The sequence below is a fragment of the Mustela nigripes genome, unplaced genomic scaffold (assembly GCF_022355385.1).
Source record: "Mustela nigripes isolate SB6536 unplaced genomic scaffold, MUSNIG.SB6536 HiC_scaffold_148, whole genome shotgun sequence".
Lineage (NCBI taxonomy): Eukaryota > Metazoa > Chordata > Mammalia > Carnivora > Mustelidae > Mustela > Mustela nigripes.
This window is the reverse complement of record NW_026739562.1, coordinates 8,313,113-8,333,055: the sequence shown is the minus strand read 5'-3', so window position 1 is coordinate 8,333,055 and position 19,943 is coordinate 8,313,113. Positions and strand designations below refer to the sequence as shown.

At 42.3% G+C, this 19,943-nt stretch overlaps 1 protein-coding gene across 7 annotated transcripts in view; it reads left to right on the top strand.

Moving 5' to 3' along the window:
* LOC132008462 (activating molecule in BECN1-regulated autophagy protein 1) overlaps window positions 1–19,943 on the top strand; it is a 178,324-nt gene that overhangs the window by 75,446 nt on the left and 82,935 nt on the right. For all 7 annotated transcript variants that reach the window (XM_059387103.1, XM_059387102.1, XM_059387104.1 and 4 more), the window contains 2 exons: window positions 12,038–12,118; window positions 12,524–12,624. In XM_059387103.1, coding sequence (XP_059243086.1) covers window positions 12,038–12,118; window positions 12,524–12,624 — 182 coding nt within the window. The remainder of the gene's footprint in view (window positions 1–12,037; window positions 12,119–12,523; window positions 12,625–19,943) is intronic.

Genomic DNA, 19,943 nt, shown 5'->3' with positions numbered 1-19,943 from the left:
CTTGTTTTTAGTAGCACCTATGGATTAGTCACTTCAATATTAGTAAGTAGTCCAAGCTCCTAGTAAAGGAAGTTGCTAGCTGGTTGATGCTGAGTTACTGTCTGTTCATTCTTTCTCTGTCTCTTTCTTTGCCCTCCTCCTTCCTGTTGTAAACTGAGTGCTGTGGTTTACTCCTCTTCTCTTAATGTCTAGGTGCTTTGAGGCACAAATGAGTGAAAGATGAGGGAATGTACTAGCCCATTTTAATTTCTCTGCCTCAGTCCTTTTCCTTAGCTTTGATAACCAGAAGGAAAATCAGAAGCTTGTACAGTCATAATTCATAGTTCTTTCAGGTACAGAGAGGCAGGTAAGTTAGGTCCTGGAATCTTCCTGACGCTTAGGGTGCCATTAAGAGAGACTGGTCTACTGGTTTCCTTGCCTTCATAATGCACCACGCTCCTGCCTTTGCAGTCTCACTTCGACATCTTCAGCTTTCTTCCCATTTGCTAAGCCAGGGATCATTTTGCCATTCACTGCCTTGTCCCATCCAGGTGTATAGTGTCACCAGATTCCATCTTTTTTGGTTCTTTTCCATCATCTGTTGAATGAAATATATCAGCTATAATATTTTTCATGTGTAAACTAATTTATAACATACAGAACATTTGTAGTATATATAAATACATTAATATATTTTATATATCTTTATATATTTAAAATCTTGTTTAATCCTTATAATATCCTAATGAGATATTTACTTCACTGTAGTATATATATATATATATTTTTAAAGATTTTATTTGTTTATTTGACAGACAGAGATCACAAGTAGGCAGAGAGGCAGGCAGAGAGAGAGAGAGGGAAGCAGGCTCCCTGCTGAGCAGAGAGCCCAATGCGGGACTCGATCCCAGGACCCTGAGATCATGACCTGAGCTGGAGGCAGCGGCTTAACCCACTGAGCCACCCAGGCGCCCCACTGTAGTATATTTTTAAATGAGGATACAGAGACAAAATCATACATGTCTGAGATTCGAGAACAGGAGCAAACATATTTAGTGTCTGGCATTTATTTATTTGTTTGTTTGTTTATTTTTAAAAAGATTTTATTTATTTATTTGATAGAGAGCGCAAGTAGGCAGTGCAGCAGGCAGAAGGAGAGGGAGAAGCAGGCTCTCTGCTGAGCAGGGAGCCTGATGCGGGACTCGATCCCAGGATCCTGGGATCAAAATCTGAGCTGAAGGCAGCTGCTTAGCTGCCTGAGCCACCCAGGCACCCAGTGTCTGGCGTTTATTGTCCTACAGATCTATTTATTTATTTGGTTTATTTATTTATTTATTTATTTATTTATTTAAAGATTTTGCTCATTTATTTGACAGAGTGAGAGAGAGTAGAAGGGGGAGCAATAGCAAGAGAAGCAGGCTTCCGTCTGAGCAGGGATCCCAGTGTGGAGCTCGATCCCAGGACCCAAGCCAAGGGCAGATGCTTAACTGACAGAGTCACCTAGGCACCCCATCCTGCAGATTTATAAACCTTTAAAAATGGAGTGCCTGGGTGGCTCAGTTGGTTAAGCATCTGCTCTTGATTTCGCCTCAGGTTATAATCTCAGGGTTGTAAGATCAAGCCCTGTGTCAGGCTCTGCACTTAGTGGGGAGTCTGCTTGATACTCTCTCTCTCTGCCCCCCACCACCACATGCACTCTTTCTCTCTCTCAAATAAATAAATAGATCTTTAAAAATGAATAAATAAAATAAAAACCTTATAAATGTTGTAGAACCACATTTGAGCTCTTGCTCCCTGAATTTGCTGTGGAATAAGACTATCTAGATTTCTCTTTAGGGAGGTTAGCTTTGAAGTTTGGTCACCGTCAGGTTAAATTTTTATTCTTTTGTCGTCTGGATTAATGGCCCATCTACTCAGGCAGGCATCTTCTCCTGCCATTCATCTCTCTCTATAGCCAGGATTGAGACTGCAGGGTCCCTGTGTTTATCAGAATGCACAAACAGGACATCCAGAAACCCGCTGTCAGAAGGTCTGTCCTGAAGCCTTCAGCATCTGTCTTTGCATAAAGATGTTCACAAGCAGGGTAAAGGTGTGGCTGCCCCTGACACTGCTGTCTGCCTGCTTTTGAGCCTAGACCACCTGCTAGAATGTAGAAAGCAAATAACCGTAAGGCAAAATGCCATTTTAATTTTCACCATCCTTTTGGAAACAGAGGGAGGCTTAAGTGCCATGTCCTGGTAGTTGCTGGGGCCTGCACAAAAGGTGGCATGTGTCTTTTGTTTATTATCCTCACCTCCTTCCTCCTGATATCTCTTCTTCTAAATGTAATTATAATCCCAGAATCATTCCCACCCTTCTTGTGTCTTTTTGAACTGCTTTGCCTTTCAAGGCAAAGAATCCCTTGAGCCACCCAGGCACCCCTGTAATGCAGATTTAAGAAGCTTTAAAAGTGGAGTCCCTGGGTGGCTCAGTTGGTTAAGCATCTGACTCTTGATTTTGGCTCAGGTCATGATCTCAGGGTCGTGAGATCAAGCCCTGTGTCAGGCTCTGCACTCAGCGGGAACTAAAGTTTCAGATTGGATCAGTCACAAATATGTCCACCAACATACCAGCCAGAGGGAATTATATTCATTTCTTAAAATTGTTGCTAGCACAGAGGAGAGCAAGTACTTCATTTACCATTGTGACACTGGGCTTACTTTGGAAAAACATCTCAGTGAGAATTCTGGTCTTTCAGCCTTAAGATGAAGTCACTTTAGGTCTATTACATTTGTTTTCTTTGCTCTTCTAATTTATCTGATTGTATTTGAATTTTTACCCAGAAATGCATACTGTGACCATACAGGCAAAAATGTTTCACTGTATGACAGTCATTTCTAGGTGCCACAAGTAGGTTCTGGTTCCTTCGTTTGGCATGAAGTATTGTGACAGGACCACATACACATGTACAGCCTCATGCACGAAGAGCTTGCCCTTTTATGGTCTCCGTGCTAGACACCTTCTGGCAAGGAAGTTGTCAAAAGATCTTTTTGGTATGTGATGTAGCTGAGGGTTCTGAAGGCTGTCACTCAGCTCTACCATCTGATTGGGCCGGCATAAGATGCTGCCTTGCATTCAATATTTAATATTCTTCACCTGCCCTTTTGCTGTAACTGAAATTTAGCTGAGCCATGGCAAAGAATATATGTTAAAACCAAATAATACTACAGTTATCATCTGTGTATAGGTGAAATCCTGGCAGCAGCTTTATGAGACTGTTATATTTGCTCCAAGTTCTCATGGCCAGGAGTTCTGGTGGAGTGAAGCTACGTGTCCTTGGTAGTACTTTCTCCTGCTCTCTCTTCTGTGCCCAGAATTTCCAGGACTCCTGTGGGAGTTAGTGACTACTAATAAGAGATACATAACAGTAGCTAAGAAAGGGAGGGGTAGGTCTATAGAGTGTTCTTGTCTATTTCATTTTGAAGAGGAGTTGCCTTTGTTCCTTCCTTTGACTTACAAACCACAGGCTCTTTGATATTAGGAATACAAGAGAATTCTAAGGAAACACACTTTAAAGTTATTCTCTTTATAGACTGAAACCTGCTAGAACAGTCAGGAATCAGGCATAAAAGAATAGAAGTAGTTCCTAAAGTGGGATGAGATAAGAAACAGTTCTCTTCCTTTTTATCAGAGTTTTAAATAATTTCACTTACTTGATTTTCGTAGTGGTTGATTTTTTTTTTTTTTTTAATAAGGTGGGTTTATAAAAGAAAGTTATAGGTCTTAAAATAGGACTGTCACTTGTAGATTTACTTGGGAGAGAGACAAATAAATGCATAGTCACAGAAACATGGAATAGCATGGAATATTTCAGAAACTCCCTTGTTGATAAGTTTGGCTAGACTGTAAAGTCCAAGCTCTGTGGCAGGAGATGAGCCTCAAGTTAGGATGGCACCAGATCTTTGGCGAATCTTGTGTACCTTACAAAGGAGGTGAACTTTATCTTGTAGTGAAGGGAGTCATTGAAGTATGAGCAGATTTTTATATAATAACTTACAAGAGAGACTGTGATAAGGTAGCACAAAATACAGAAAAGCATTCTCTGAAGGGAAGAGAGTATTTGGGGAGATGTGAGGAGGCTCCCTGGGTTTCAGCTGGGTGGACAGACTGCATAGGACTTTGATGAATTGATGTGGAGAATGAGGGTAGGGAGGGAGATTCTAGGAGATTGAAAGGGAATAGCTTGAGCAAAAGCCTGGAGACAGAAGATTTACAGGGTTTGTTTGGGGGGACCCTGAATCAGTCTATGACTAGAGCTACAGAGCGTTTGTAATGTGAGAGAGAAGATCCAAAAGGCCTGAACTGAGGGCCTGGAATGCCTGGCTGAGACGTTTAGACTTTATCCTTATCTGGGAGCAGCCATTACTGAAGACGTATCTGAGGCAGCTCCCTCTGACAGCATTTGTTTGGGTGACCTAAAGTGGCAAGTATATGGAGGAATGCAGGAAAACCAGTTAGGAAGCAGTGGGTGAAATACAGGAGAAGACATTCGAGGACTGGACCTTATGTGTTGGGTGTAAGAGGCCTGGTGTCTTCTAAGAGTGGGGCTGGTTGGTGAACCTTCCTGGGAAATGAGCTTCAAGAGCTCGACTCTCTCACTTCCTGCTTCTCCAAATGAATTGTTGCCCATGTCCTTTTCAACTCCTAGTTGAGCCAGTTTTGAACTAAGTTGGTAAAACAGCAAGTGACTCCGAGAGTAGCTGTGGTGGGAACTGGGATCACTTGTCAGTGCCCGCTGCCCCCATCACCTGACAACTCTTGTCTAGAGAATTGCCCTGGGTTCTGGTGTTGGCTGAGCCAAATTTGTCATTTGATTTTGGGCAAGTCCCTTTCCCACCCTAGGCCTCAGTGTCTGATCTGTAAAATCAGAGGGGATGATCTCTGAAGTTTAACCCTGAAGTGCTCAGATCTTTGTGGGAGCTGACTACCTTAGATGAACTTCCCTTGGGTTCAGCAGAGGCAGAATGATGAAAAGTCTCCAAGAAGTGAGGAGACTTCCTGAGGATTAGGAACAGGATTTCTGGCACCTGGAGAGTCCCAACATATTTCTCAAATATATGCCTACCTGAATTCTTGCTCTTTTCCTGAGGATTTTGAGCCTGTTGCTTAGAAATATAGACTATTGCTTGGCAACTTCAGAATTAGCATTCTTTCTGGGCAAGTAAAATACATATGAATATTTATTATGAGGAATGTTAGAAGAGAAAGAAAAGGGAATATGTATGGATTGTACTTAGGTATAGCATGGGAAAACACAGAAGGAAAGAATTAAACAGCCAGGCCGGCGGGGTGGGGGGAGTAGGACATAACCACTTAGAGATACAGTTTTGTATTTTTAACATAAAGTGTACCATAGGAATATGGAATGTATGCATTAAAATGCATGAAATTAAAGGTAGGATAAGGGAGGAGAGGAATTTGTAAACAGTAATTATCTTTTTCTTTAGAGAAGAGTTAAGCCTCTGAAGTTCCAAGAGATATGTGCTCTTAGGTATGCCCTGTGAATCCGTGGGCCCTGTGCCTTCCTCCCAGAAATCTAAGCCCTTACATGTGTGCACAGTCCTTGGCAATAAAGACAGGCCCTCGGTTTCTTACTAAGAGCACCCGGGGAATGAAAGGACTTGTGCCATCCAGGGACAGGAATACCAGCTAGGCCTTCTGTTGTCTGGAGATAGAGTAAAAACAGAAGAGCATAAGAAAACACTCATTTTTTAAATGGTCTAATTTTCAGCAGAGTCAACTGGGTATTGTCAAGACAATGACCTTTTGAGCTTTTTGCTGCAAGAGCTTCGTTTATAAAGGCCCGAGTCAGAGCCGTTTGTCATAGGAGTAATGACAACCTGACTGTCTGGTCAGGACTCAGACAGCAGTCTGTAGGTGTGTTTTTCATTCCTTTAAATTATAGCCTCTCTCTGAGGCAATTAATCCAAGGCGTTTAGCAAGAGTTGCTGCTGTGTGTCTCTCCCTTGTTCCAAAGACGCATTTTCTTGTATTTGGCATTTGTTTTGGATACCTTATTGTTTGAAGGGTGTTTTTTTTTCCTTTTAAAATCTTTTATAAGAAAATCTTACTATCTTACCCCTCTGAGGGTTAATCAAAGATGCACAGAGTTCGGCAACTGGGAAAGCCATTAATAACTCTGCCAGCTTCTGTCCTGCTGACTTAAAGGCAGCTTCTGGCTGATGAAATTGATGAGGATTTCTCTGGTGTTTCCCTGAAAAGCATTCTGGTGACAAAGAGTCCTCCTGTGAGGGAGGAGCAGTACCAACATATTTGCATATTCTGCTCCTTACTGGCTTGGTTTGTTTGCTTTTTTTCTCCAAGTCTGCTTGGGAGAGGGCATGCAAAGGGCTGTGTTCCCTTAGGCCCCTGTAAGTAGCACCTTCCATCATTCCTAAGGTGAACAGTCTGTCTGGGTCTGCCTTTACCCGCCGTTCATCTGGCAGACAGCCTCTGGTCCACTCACATTCAACTCATTTGGCCTCCTCCCTGTGAAGCCTTGCCTCACGTTGGTCTTATAGTCGGCACTGAAGTGAGTGGCAGAGTCTGTGTGGCTTTGTAAATGCAACACTATGTTGAGTATTTTTAAGTCTTCAGTCTTTTCTTGGAACTCTTAGCACTCTCCCTCTGCCCTTCTCATATCCCATCCCGCTGCAGATAATGCTGTTCACTGGAGCTGGTTTCCTCGCCCAAACTCCTTACTTTTGAATCCTCCCTTCTTTCGAGACTATAGAGTCTAGGGTCATAAGTTGTTTTTTTCATCTGTAGTTTACTTGGAGCCTTGCCTTTAGTCAGGGGTTTTGTGGTCAGCACTAATGCCTAGAACCTTTATCCCTCTCCTTGCCTCACTTGTCCTGTGGTCGAACATTCTGGCCGTTGCCACCTTTCCCCTTCCTGTTTTCAGGGTTTTTCTGGAATGGTGTTTGAGCTGTTTACTCCTGGATATTCTTTGTTGTTCTCTCCTCTTACTGTGTGTTTACTGCTTTCCACAGTTTTCTAGTCGTTCTGAGACCCGTGCTCTCACTCTTCTTCTATACTCGAATTCTCAATGCTTTTAATTTGAAGTCTTCTCTGTATTTAATTGAGCTGCTCTTTAGCTCCTACTTCTGTATCATCTGTCAAGATGTTAAGCTGAGGACCAGCGGATACATCTCCACTCACTTAACATATGATGTCTTTCATGTTGTTGAATGTGACCATCAGTCGGAGACTTTGTGTCTGAGCCAGCTGATCTCATTTGTATTTTCCCAAATATACCCCAGTAATCTCTGAATCCTGTAAAGCCATTATTTGTGGCCATGGTTTGTGTCTTACCCCTGTTTGTTTTTTTTTTTTTAATTTTATTTATTTATTTGACAGAGAGATCACAAGTAGGCAGAGAGGCAGGCAGAGAGAGAGGAGGAAGCAGGCTCCCCGCTGAGCAGAGAGCCGGACGTGGGACTCAATCCCAGGACCCTGAGATCATGACCCGAGCCGAAGGCAGTGGCTTAACCCACTGAGCCACCCAGGTGCCCCACACCCCTGTTTTTTTTAATGGAAGGAAAAACTGAATCAGAAAAGAGTTGATTGGGGGTGCTTGGATGTCTCAGTTGGTTAAGTGTATGACTCTTTTTAAAAAAATTAATTAATTTTTTTTTTTTTAAGATTTTATTTATTTACTTGAGAGAGAGACAGTGAGAGAGAGCACGAATGAGGAGAAGGTCAGAGAGAGAAGCAGACTCCCCATGGAGCTGGGAGCCCGATGCGGGACTCGATCCCGGGACTCCAGGATCATGACCTGAGCCGAAGGCAGTCGTCCAACCAACTGAGCCACCCAGGCGTCCCTAATTAATTTTTTTTTATTTTTAAAGATTTTATTTATTTATTTGACAGACAGAGATTGCAAGTAGGCAGAGAGGCAGGCAGAGAGAGAGGAGGAAGCAGGCTCCCAGTTGAGCAGAGAGCCCAATGCGGGGCTCGATCCCAGGACCCGGGATCATGACCTGAGCCGAGGGTAGAGGCTTAACCCATTGAGCCACCCAGGTGCCCCAAGTGTATGACTCTTGATTTATGCTCAGGGCATGATCTCAGGGTCATGAGATCGAACCTCGAGTTGGGCTCTGTGCTGAGCGTAGAGCCTGCTTAAGATTTCTTTTTCCTCTCCCTCCCCACCATGCTTGTCGGAGTTGATTGTCGGTTTTAATAACAATGAAAAGAGGCTTGTGAATTATGTTGAAGAAGCCCAGATGTCCCCCCAGCCCTGACGTATTTTGTTTGTCCATTTTTCTAAATTGTCTCCCCTTGTCCTTTCACCAAGCCCTGTGCCGTCTTCGAGCACTGGCAACTGCTAGTCAGTATGATCTAGTGCACTGGCTTCTCCTTCCCTGCTCAGTAGCCCTGCTGACACCAGATAGAATGCTGTTTGTTGTGTGGGGGGAGAGATCTTTGGACTTTGCAGAAGCCAATTGTCAGCTCCACAGTGTGATTGATTCTGGGAAGGCAGCTCTCTCTCAGAGCTATGGAGGAAGCACTTGCATTTATCCCATGGTACTCCTTTCCCTGGCTTAGTTTCTTTCTTTCCTTTTTTTGTCTTATTAACATATAATATTTGTATCAGGGGTATAGGTCTGTGATTCATCAGTCTTACACAATTCACAGCACTCTCCATTGCACATACCCTCCTCAGTGTCCATCCCCCCTACACTCCAGCAACCCTCTGTTTGTTTCTTTGAGATTAAGAGTCTCTTATGCTTTGTCTCCCTCTCTGGTTTCATCTTGTTTCATTTTTCCCCCCTTCCCCTTATGGTCCTCTGTCTTGTTTCTCAAATTCCTCATATCAGTGAGATCATATGATAATTGTCTTTCTCTGCTTGACTTATTTCGTTTAGCATAATAGCCTCTAGTTCCATCCATGTCATTGCAAATGGCAAGATTTCAGGTTTTTTGATAGCTGCATAATATTCCTGTGTGTGTACACACACACACATGACACAAAGACGGCATAGAGAGAGAGTGCACATCTTTTTTTATCCATTCCTCTGTTGATGGACATCTGGGCTCTTTTCATAGTTGGGGTATTGTGGACATTGCTGCTATAAACATTGGGGTGCACGTGCCCCTTCAGATCACTACATTTGTATCTTTGGGATACCTTTCATGTGTCTGTTGGCCAATTGGATGTCTTCTTTGCGGAAATGTCTCCCTGGCTTAGTTTCTAACCTTTTTGAGGCTTAGGACCCTTTTTAACTTCAGAATGTTTTCTGACTTTTCTCATGGTAATTAACTATACTTTTAGTGCCTGTTGATAAGTAGAATATGCTATTATGAAAAGCTGTCCTAAATTCATTTGTACTTTTAAAGATTTTTTTTAAAGATTTTATTCATTTACTTGACAGACAGATCACAAGTAGGCAGAGAGGCAGGCAGAGACAGAGAGAGGGGAAGCAGGATCCCAGGATCCCAGGACTCCGGGATCATGACCTAAGCCGAAGGCAGAGGCTTTAACCCACTGAGCCACCCAGGCATCCCTGTACTTTTTTTTTTTTTTTTTAATCTGTTTATTTGAAAGAGCAAGAACATGAGTGAGCCTAGGGAGAGGCAGGGGTAGAGGGAGAGAGAAAATCCCAGAATCTCAAGTAGACTCCCCACTGAGCTGGGAGCCTAATTCCAGGCTTGATCTCATGACCTTGAGATCACAACCTGAGCCAAAATCAAGAGTTGGATGGTCCACCGACTGAGCCACACAGCACCCCTCATTTGTACATTTAAGTGTGATATCGGGGGGGTGGCGCCTGGGTGGCTCAGTCTTTGAGCATCTGCCTTCGCCAGGTCATGGCCCCAGCCTCCTGGGATCGAGCCCCCAGCTCCCTGCTCAAGAGGAAGCCTGCTTTTCCCTCTCCCACTCCCCCTGCTTGTGTTCCCTCTCTCACTGTGTCTCCCTCTCTCTGTCAAATAAGTAAATAAATAATCTGAAAGGAAAAAAAGTGAATTGGTACTTTGGTCAAAATTTGAAGCTACATATATTTGAAAAATAATAATATGCTTAATTTGAGAACTATCTTATTTGTTTGATATTTATCTTCTCCTGTTTGCATATGGCTACCGAGATCTTGTAACAATTTGTGGGTTCCCCAGAGCTGCAGTGTACTAGTCATGAAGTTCTGATTTCATTGTTATTTTTAATAACGTTTTTACTTTCCATATAGTCTGTTTTCTCTCCCTCTCTCCCTCTCTCTCTGTTTCTCTCTTTCTCTCTCCCTTTACCTCTCCCTACATCTGTAGAGTTTCAAGTCAAGAGGATAGGATATGTTAAGGAAAACAATAGTATACCTTCTCTTTTGGGAAAATAAAGAGCAAGAACTGACTTTTAATGGATCAGCTTCCAATATCTCTGATATTGATTGCTCTGTTAATGCTCAGCATCCAATCCCACTAAGATATAAAAACCTTCCTAGGCATTCATTTCTGGCTTCTAAAGCTCCCAGTAGTCCATTTGAAAGCTAAAGTATTGTCTTAACTTTGGTTCCAGGGCCAGTTCAAAGATGATCTCATTAAGTTGAAGATTATCCAAAGGGAGAATTCAGAAAAAGTACCAAATCAAGCTTTCAGAGGTTCATTTATTTTGTGGAGTTGGTTAAGCAGCTAATTAACTGCACTGTCCAGGCAGTGCCCTTTGGCTTATTGTTCCTTTGATGCCTTAGAAACTAAGCCATGTGAAGTCTTCTTGTAGGAGGCAGTGAGGTATACTGGAAAGAGCAGGGGCTTCAAAATCAGGTAGAGATATGCCTTGAATCCTGCCTTAGCCACTTACTAGTTGTGTGACCCTGGGCATTTGCCTTTCTGGTCCTTAGTTTCCATATCTATAAAACAAAGCCAGTAATACCTTATGGAAGTTAGAAGGATTAAATAGGATAACATGTTAATAAACTTTATACTGAGGGGCGCCTGGGTGGCTCAGTGGGTTAAGCCGCTGCTTTCAGCTCAGGTCATGATCTCAGGGCCCTGGGATTGAGTCCCGCATCGGGCTCTCTGCTCAGCAGGGAGCCTGCTTCCTCCTTCTCTCTGCCTGCCTCTCTGCCTACTTGTGATCTCTGTCTGTCAAATAAATAAATAAAATCTTAAAAAAAAAATAATAAACTTTATACTGAAACTTGGTATTTAATGAATGGTGGTTATTACTATTGCTTTATCAGACCATAAAGAAAACACCTAGCCGCCGCCTTTTGTTTTTTTTCTTTAAACTCAAATGCTTGGGATTGCATTGTCTTACACTCTTCGTTAATGCTAATTTTGCAGTCGCTAAAAAAAGGGACAGCCTAGTCTTTTTCTTGTGTGTTGTTTTTCTTTCACTTTTCATGAGTGATTTTTTTTTTCCGTATCAGAGGCCTGAACAGACTCATTTAGAGATTACCATTTGGTGAATGAAGCTGATGGGGGAATTTTTTTCTCCCAAGATTCCCCAAAGCCAAAGTTTCTCTGTATCTTTCAATCTAGAAAAAGAAGTTTATATATTTCCATTCCAGGTCCCTTGAAGATCTAAACTTGACTTCAGTTTCAGATGCTACAGGGTTCAGAGATCACATTAGCTCATGAAAAATCATCCTCCTTCTTACTGAACTGTCAGCAAATGCTTATAAAGCTTTTAGTTGAGGTATTCCAGAAATGTAGTGTTATTAATGTGTCATCCAAATTAGTAAGCAACCGGGTGACTAATTTCTTTGGGATCTTCACCTAAGTGTAGGAATTTCGTTTGGGGAGCACCTGGGTGGCTCTGTGGATTAAGCCTCTGCCTTCGCCTCAGGTCATGATCTCAGGGTCCTGGGATCGAGCCCACATTGGGCTCTCTGCTCAGCAGGGAGCTTGCTTCCCCCACCCCTCTCTGCCTGCCTCTCTGCCCACTTGAGATCTCTGTCTGCCAAATGAATGAATGAATGAATGAATGAATAAATTCCTTTGGGGGATGTTTGTCTCTCAGGCTGATGGGTGGTTCTGCTTAGTGACTCTCTTATACATAGTTTTGAAAACTTTTTGTTTTCTCCAGGGACAATGGTGACAGATCCAGGCACCGAGCTCCACGCAATGCCCGGATGTCCGCACCTTCACTTGGACGCTTCGTTCCAAGGTAAGAACTGGGTGATCTTCATGAGAGTCTGGGATTTTGTTTTTAAACCTACATTTGGACTTTGGGTTCCATATCTGAAATTATTTCCTAGTCAGCCTGTAATTCGGCCATGCCACCTAAAGACTTGATAGGAGATGATTGGCCACAATGAAAAGAGATAGAAAAGTGGCCTGGGGAGTATCCTATTCAAGATTAGAAGTCCCGTGAAACTGCAGAAGAAAGACAGGAAGGAGATACAAGTCTGCAGAAGGACAGATTCCAGAAATTTTTACAATGTGCAGGGCTTCTGTGGATTCTAAGTTTAGTGGATCCCTTAGCCTTGACTGTTGGGGGTAATGGATAGTATATCTCCTTTGTTTTATGGTAATGTTTCATGGGCTTCTCATACGTGGTTCCTTCTTGTAGGCGTTTCTTGCTGCCTGAGTACTTGCCTTATGCAGGGATTTTTCATGAACGTGGACAGCCTGGCTTGGCAACTCACTCTTCTGTTAACAGGGTCCTGGCAGGTAAGGAAATGTTTCTTTGGAATTTGAAAAGTTGAAGGGGCAGGGAGCCAGATAAAGCTTTCCCCTCCTTTACCTATGTTGTTGTGATGGCATCTTGGCATCTGGCTGAAAACTGTTTTGTACCCAGTTCTTTATTTCAAGGCAGGAAACGAGAATGGAGCAAACCTGGTTTATCTTGCCCATTCCCACTTCCTTCAAACATCTTTTCTAAAAAAAACTTGTTTAAACTCTTTGTTTCTTAACCCAACAATTAGATTCTAGCTATGCTTTTAATTGAATGATAAAGGTGTCTTGTTCATGTTTTGGTTGGTGAGATACTCATGAACCAGATCCTGTGATTTAATTAGGAGTTTAATGCACACCTCTTCAACCCTTCACTCATCTGCCAGCAGATGGAGTTTCCAGGCACTGTGGAATCTTCCAGGGAAGAAGGAGGAGAGGGGACCCATAAGGCTGGTTCAGAAACTTCAGAAACAGAAAACGGGCTGGACAAGCCCAGCTGAGACAGTTTTATGGTGGCTGACTAGCTTAGCAATGAATGTTTTTGGCCTAAGCTACATGATGTGACCAGGCTCTCAGATGTAGTGTGTGCTGCTGCTTCTGGGCAGTGTCTAGAGAAGGAAACAAAGCAGGATTCTTTCTTTTTCTGACAAAAGTTATTTCCCTTTCACACTCTTTCTTCCACTTCCCTCTCACCTCTACTGCCAACCTCTAAATTTATGTATGTGAAGGCATAATCGGTATAAAAATCAATCCACATTTAGGTATGTCTTTAATTAGCATCTATTAGAAATTTCTTTTCTTTTCTTTTCTTTTTTAGATTTATTTATTTATTTATTTGATAGACAGAGATCACAAGTAGGCAGAGAGGCAGGCAGAGAGAGAGGAAGGGAAGCAGGCTCCCCGCTGAGCAGAGAGCCCGATGCGGAGCCCGATCCCTGGACTCTGGGATCATGACCTGAGCCAAAGGCAGAGGCCCCAACCCACTGAGCCACCCAGGCACCCCTATTAGAAATTTCTTAAAGACATTATGTTTCAGAAAATCTGGGCTTTGTGGTGGTACAGGTAGGAAGGGATCCGGGTGAGACAGTAACACTGTCAGCCTGGGAGGATGTGATTCCTAACCAAGCTACTGTGACAGCTGGAAGGCCACAGGATCTCTGGTCACTCTCAGGCAGGACTACCCTTGACCCAATGTCAAGGCCTAGAAGTCCTAGAAACCTCCGTGGTTTCTCTGCTAGCCACCAGACTCTTTGTAGGCCCAGCCTTGGTTGGGGAGCAGACTACATTCTGGTCCCCTAATGAGCTTGTCTGAGGACCTCTGGCCCTAGTGGGTGAACAGACGCCAGGCCTTGGTGCCTCCCCATGCTTGGTGTTTCTGTGTGGCTTGGCTGATGGCATGTGGAAGCTCCTTACTGACATATAATCACTTAACTGCCAGGCAGTACTACAGAGCTCTTCTCCAGCCTGTGTTCCAGACGTCTGCCTCCATCACCTCACACAGCACCTCCTGTTCCTCTCCTGCTAGAAAATCTCTGTTTCCTTGGCATTTAGCTTTGCTTAGGAATAGCTTTATGTTTATTTCTTCCTTATATTTAAGAACTCTACCACCATTTCCTGTTTCCTCCTTTATGCCCAGAGGTCTGACCCCCAAAAGGCCCACTTTAACTTATGGATACTTTTGAATACAGGGGTTATGTTCCAGCAGGTAGTTGTTAACGGATATGAGATCTACTGAGAAAAGTTCTCTAGCAAAGAATGCAAAGTATCTCAAGGGGAAGGAAATCTAGATTCTCAAGAACCTCACTCTTGGGTTAGGTTAGCAGATGGTTTCCATTCACAATTAAACCAGTTTCTTCTGTTTTCTGAAGATACATGTTATAGAGAGCCTATTGGTCTTTTCATAAAGGCCCTCAGCATTTGTAGATTCAGGTTTCCTTTGCTGTCCAAAAGTGGAGTGTTCTTACAGAACCTTTTGCAAGCCAAATGGCAACAAAGTGAAGAAGCAATTACCATTAATTCATACGAAAAAAATTTTTAGTGTACCCAAACCCAAAAAATAAGGGCTCTTAGGCTTTTCTGATACCTTACGATGCATCTCACTAATGGAGGCACAAAATAAATTGAGATAAAGCACAGATGTGCTCACAGACGCAGTTCAAAGCTCTGGCAGGTTGATGCTCTTAGAGTGCATGCTGCCTCTAACAGCTCGCTGCAAAGCAAATGCTGAATGCTATTTTCACTTCTCGTCTTTTTTCATAAGAGTGAAAATCCTCTTCAGATTTCCTTTACTTAGTGAAAGCAAGGTACTAATGTAGGTCTTTTGTAAAACTGAAATGGTGTAACACAAACTTTCAAGAAGTGACAGGGCCCAGCGGTGGGAGGGCAGGGTTCCTGTGTTTGGGTATGGAGGAAGCTAAAGCCCAGAAGACTAACTTGTCCAGAGTAATACAGCTAGAAGTTGAGGAGCCAGAACTGAACCAGGCAGTGGGACTCCAAAGCTTCCTAGTCTGCCTCTCTCTGTACAGTTACTTTAAAAGACAGAGCATCAAAATAGCATTCTTCTTCCAGGACCTTAATCTAGAGGAGGGAAAGAGCTCCTAGGGAACTTGGCTGATTTCCAGGGTTTTTCTTAATTGCATTAATTCCTCTTTATCTATTTTTTAAATTTTGTTTTATTTTTTAAGATTTTTATTTGTCAGAGAGAGAGTAAGCACACAAGCAGAGGGAATGGCAGGCAGAGAGAGAGGCAGGCTCCCCGCTGAGCAGGGAGTTTGATGTAGGACCTGATCCCAGGACTCTGGGATCATGACCTGAGCCGAAAACAGATACTTAACCAACTGAGCCACCCAGGCATCCCAGTTCCTCTGTTTTAAGTGGTTTCTAGACATAGCCTTTTATGACCCAGTGGAGCTTGCTGAGGAAAATCATTATGTCATAGCACTTTTTTTTTTAGCCTTCTAGTGGAATCAGATTTTTGCTTTGTATTAAACTTACTGCGATCATGTAATAGAGCTCCTGTAATAACGGCTTTTGGAGTGAAAGACAAATTGGCCTGTTAGCAGTAAGCACTCCCAGTTTTCCTAGAAAGGCAGTTTCACTTGTATGATTGGAATGAGTTTGTGATAGTCTCAAAACAATTACATTCAACAGGTATTTTTTGTGTAGCTATGTGCTAGGCACTGTTCTGGGCTACCAGAGTGAATAAGAGGCACGATTCTTGTCTACCTGTAGCTCAAAGTCTAGATGCTTGACCATACCTCAATTTGGCTGTTTGGTTCTTAGCTCCAAACTTCAATCAAACCTTTTTTTTTTTTTTTTTTAAGATTTTATTTATTCAAGAGAGAGAGAAAGCACAGGCAGAGAGAGGAACAAAGAGAGAGGACAGAGGAGAGAAGCAGGCTCCCCACTGAGCAAGGAGCCCAATGCTGTTCTTGATCCCAGGACCCTGGGATCATGACCTGAGCTGAAGGCAGGTGTTTAACCAGCTGAGCCACCCAGGTGCCCTAAAGCCAAATTCTTTGAAAGGTGAATAATGCCTTTTTGCCTGGATGAAGCATACACACACCTGCAGTTTTTGGAGACCTGGAGGTGTGACCAGGTGTAGCAAACAAGTCTCCTGTGGGCCAAAGCCATTCAGAGTCATCAACAAAAAATGGATTTGTAGATAGTTAAGATCCATTCTGCCTACTTCCTCGCACATGATCCTGAGAGTGATAATAGAAAACAGAAGCTACTACAAAGAAGTTTTGATTGTTAATTTTCATCTCTTCCTCTTTATCTTGGTGCCTTCTCCACAATTGTATAGGTTCCTGGTGGCCTCTTGTCACCCATCAACCCATGTCATGCCCCTTCTTTAGCAACACAAGTTCTGAACCTATACTAAAAGTAGTGTAAGTAAATTTAAAGCTACTGCAACTCTACCAGGTGTATTTCTGGGGAACTCAGAGAAGTCTGGGGAGCTCCCCCTGCTGACTTTTTAGTAGACAGCTCTAGCTCTGTGCAGTGACAGCCACTGATAGTAAAGGACATAAAGTTAATGACTGCCTACAATGAGCCACGTGCTGTCCCAAGTGCTTTCCCATATATTACCTCCTATAATCGTTATGGCAGCCCTGTGAAGTAGATTATCCATTTCCGTGCTGCAGGGGAAAAAACTGACATTCAGAGAAGTTAGGTCACTTGCCTGATAGAACACAGTAAGAGGCTGACCTAGAACTTTAAACCAGGTCTGTCTGTCTGACTCATAATCTTCTGTGCCATGTTTTGCCTGGGCTCAAGTAGGGGGTACCTGCCAAAAGTTTCATAAGCTTACAGTATTTTTCTGCATGTTTGAGGCCTCATAAAAGTGAAATGAGAAGCCCTGGCATTTGACATCTTCCTGGTAATTACTGGAAGAACAAAAAACTTCTGAGGGATAGAGACCTGGGTAATGTAGATTATTAGTTATATGTCCTGCCTAATCTTTTTGACTTTCATCCTAATGAGCATCTGTTCCCAGCAGATGTGGGCCTGATGCACTTAATTTAGTGTTTTGATTAAAATCAATGGGTCATGATTTTCTTGCTCCTTGCCACAGGTCATTGGGGCCTGGTTGAGTGTCCTGGGCTATAGATGGCTTTGTGCCCAGTCATCCTAATTTTTCTAATTGCCCAGTCATCCTAATTTTTCTCTTAAAAAAATCTCTTCTCTCTTTGACCCACTAGACATTCAGGAGTGTGTTCTTCAATTTTCATGTGTTTGTGAATTTCCCAAATTTCCTTCTGTTGTTGATTTCTTATTTAATATCACCATGGTGTATGATTTCAGTTATCTTAATTTATTGAAACTTGATTTATGGCTTAGCACATGGTCTGTCCTGGAGAATGTTACCTGTGTGCTTGAGTAGAATATGTATTCTGTTGTTGCATGGAGTGTGCTGTAGATTTTGGGGAGATCTACTTGGTTGATAGTGTCGTTCAAGGTTTGTATAACCTTGCTGATTTTTGGTCTAGTTGTCCTATCCTTTAAGACTGAGGCATTGAAATTTCTAATTATTATTGCTGAATTGTGTATTTCTCCATTTAGTTTTGTCAGGTTTTGCCTTATATATTTTGAGACCTTGTTGTTAGGTACATATATTTTTATAGTTGTTATGCCTTTGTGATGAATTTAACTCTTATCATTATAAAATGTCATTATAATAAATGTCTGTCTCTAGCAATATTGTTTTTAAGTCTATTTTTTCTTATATTAGTATAGCTACTCCAGCTCTTTTATGCCTGTTGATTGTGTGATATATATTTTTTCTATCCTTTTAATTTTTAGCCTTTTTTTTTTTTTTCTTTTTTTTCAGTTTAAGTAGGTCTCTCACAGAAAGCATATACAAGGGCTCAGAGGGTTAGGCCTCTGCCTTTGGCTCAGGTCATGATTCCATGGTCCTGGAATTGTGCTCTGCATGGGACTCTGTGCTCAGCGGGGACCCCGCGCCCTCGCCTGCCTCTCTGCTTACTTATGATCTATGTCAAATAAGTAAGTAAAAATCTTAAAAAAAAAAAAAAAAAAAAAAAGAATAGAAAACATATACAATTGACCTTTGAACAATTGCAGGAGTTAAGGGCACTGACCCCCCATGTTGTTGAAAATCTGTGTATAACTTTGATACCCCAAAAACATGGCTACTAATAGCCTACTGTTGACAAAAAGTCTTACCAATAATATGAAAAGTTGATAAGCACATTATTTTGTGTATATTACATGTGTGTATTCTTATAAGCCAGAGAAAAGAAAATACTATTTAGAAAAATCATAATGAAGAGAAAATACATTTGTAAGTTGTGGGTCAGACAGAGTTACCTCTTTTGTAAGACTTTTCTTTTCCTTGTGAACTTTATTTTTGGTTGTCTTTTGCCTTTTAGATATTCTGCATTGCCCTGGTACCTTAGAGAATTACTTTTAGGAGGCCTGTCTGGTCTGATTTGGCCATGTGGGTGGACATCTGGGGCCCTGGGCTTGCTGACTTTTAGGAATTAGTCTGATTTCTCAACCCAGTATCCTAGCTCTCTAATACAACAAATTGCCTAATAGACTAGATCTTTGCTTGAATTGGCAAATCTGGGAAAGATGAACAGTATGTGTGATATGGTTGAGGGCCATCATAATATACTTAAATGGTATGAACATAAATGAATCATAGTTCTGGTGTTGGACCATTTATCTCCATGGCTGGACCCTTTATCTCCATGTCCTGTACCTCTCTGGTACCTAGTAGCCAGGCAAATAAAGTGAGTGACACATTCCAATTCAACATCAATTAAGATGGCTGTTTATAAACCCCAGATAAATGGACAATTAGTAGTGGCGGTACTAGCTAGTGCTCCTTTAATAATTAACCCAATTACCTTTCATTCTGCGCCAGTGATGAAAGTGAAGGTGATAAGGGCTGGCTTGGTTGCCTGGGAAACAGAGAAGTAAGTGTACCCAGCCTTCCGAAACAGACACCTTACAGCACCCAGGACTTTTACTTACTTGGGGTCCATCATTCACGGGAGCATTGGTGTCCTCTCTACCCCAGTCTTTTACTGCATCTCCTTACACTGCTAGTGAGAAGTGTGCTTATTGAGAACCAGGGTCTTAGTTTCTAAGCTGAATTGCCTGTGCTGTTAAGCTTTTCTAGGGGAAAATACTGGGCTTTGTCAATGAACTTTTGTATCCCTTTTATATTATGTGACTTAGTTTTTCTGTGCCTCTGTCTCTCCCCCAGGAAATTTCCTCTTGATCTTTCCCCACTCACTGGTGCTTCCCCACCTGTGCCCTTTCTCTACTGTCATTTTGAAGTGTATGTAGCGATTTTCTAAATGCTTAGCATTTTCCAGGGCACTTTGGGTCTTACAAAAGAATTAAATGGTTCTGCCCTTAGGGAGTTGACAGTCTAGCCAGGGAGTGGCCCGATTTTCTATTTTGTTTTGGCCCTGCTACTAAAAATTTAATAATTCCCCTGGGACTTTAACTGCCAATTCTGATTAGCTAAGGAGGATGCAGCTCAAATACGATGTGGCCTAAGGATTTATATCTTTTGGTACAGTTTGAAGACACTTTGACTGTGTCCCCACTTTTCTTTTGAATAGGTCTATGAGGATGAGGAAGTGGGAGTTTGGGGAGGGTAGCTGTCATTTGTAGTATATAGTTTGCTTGGGAGGCATTATAGCAACATGTTTGAGTTTGGGCTCTAGAGCCACGCTGTCTAGGTTCAGATATTTATTCTGCTACTTCTAGCAGTGTGATCTTTGTTCATTTATTTTACCTTTTGGGGTCCTCAATTTCTTCATATGTAAAATGGG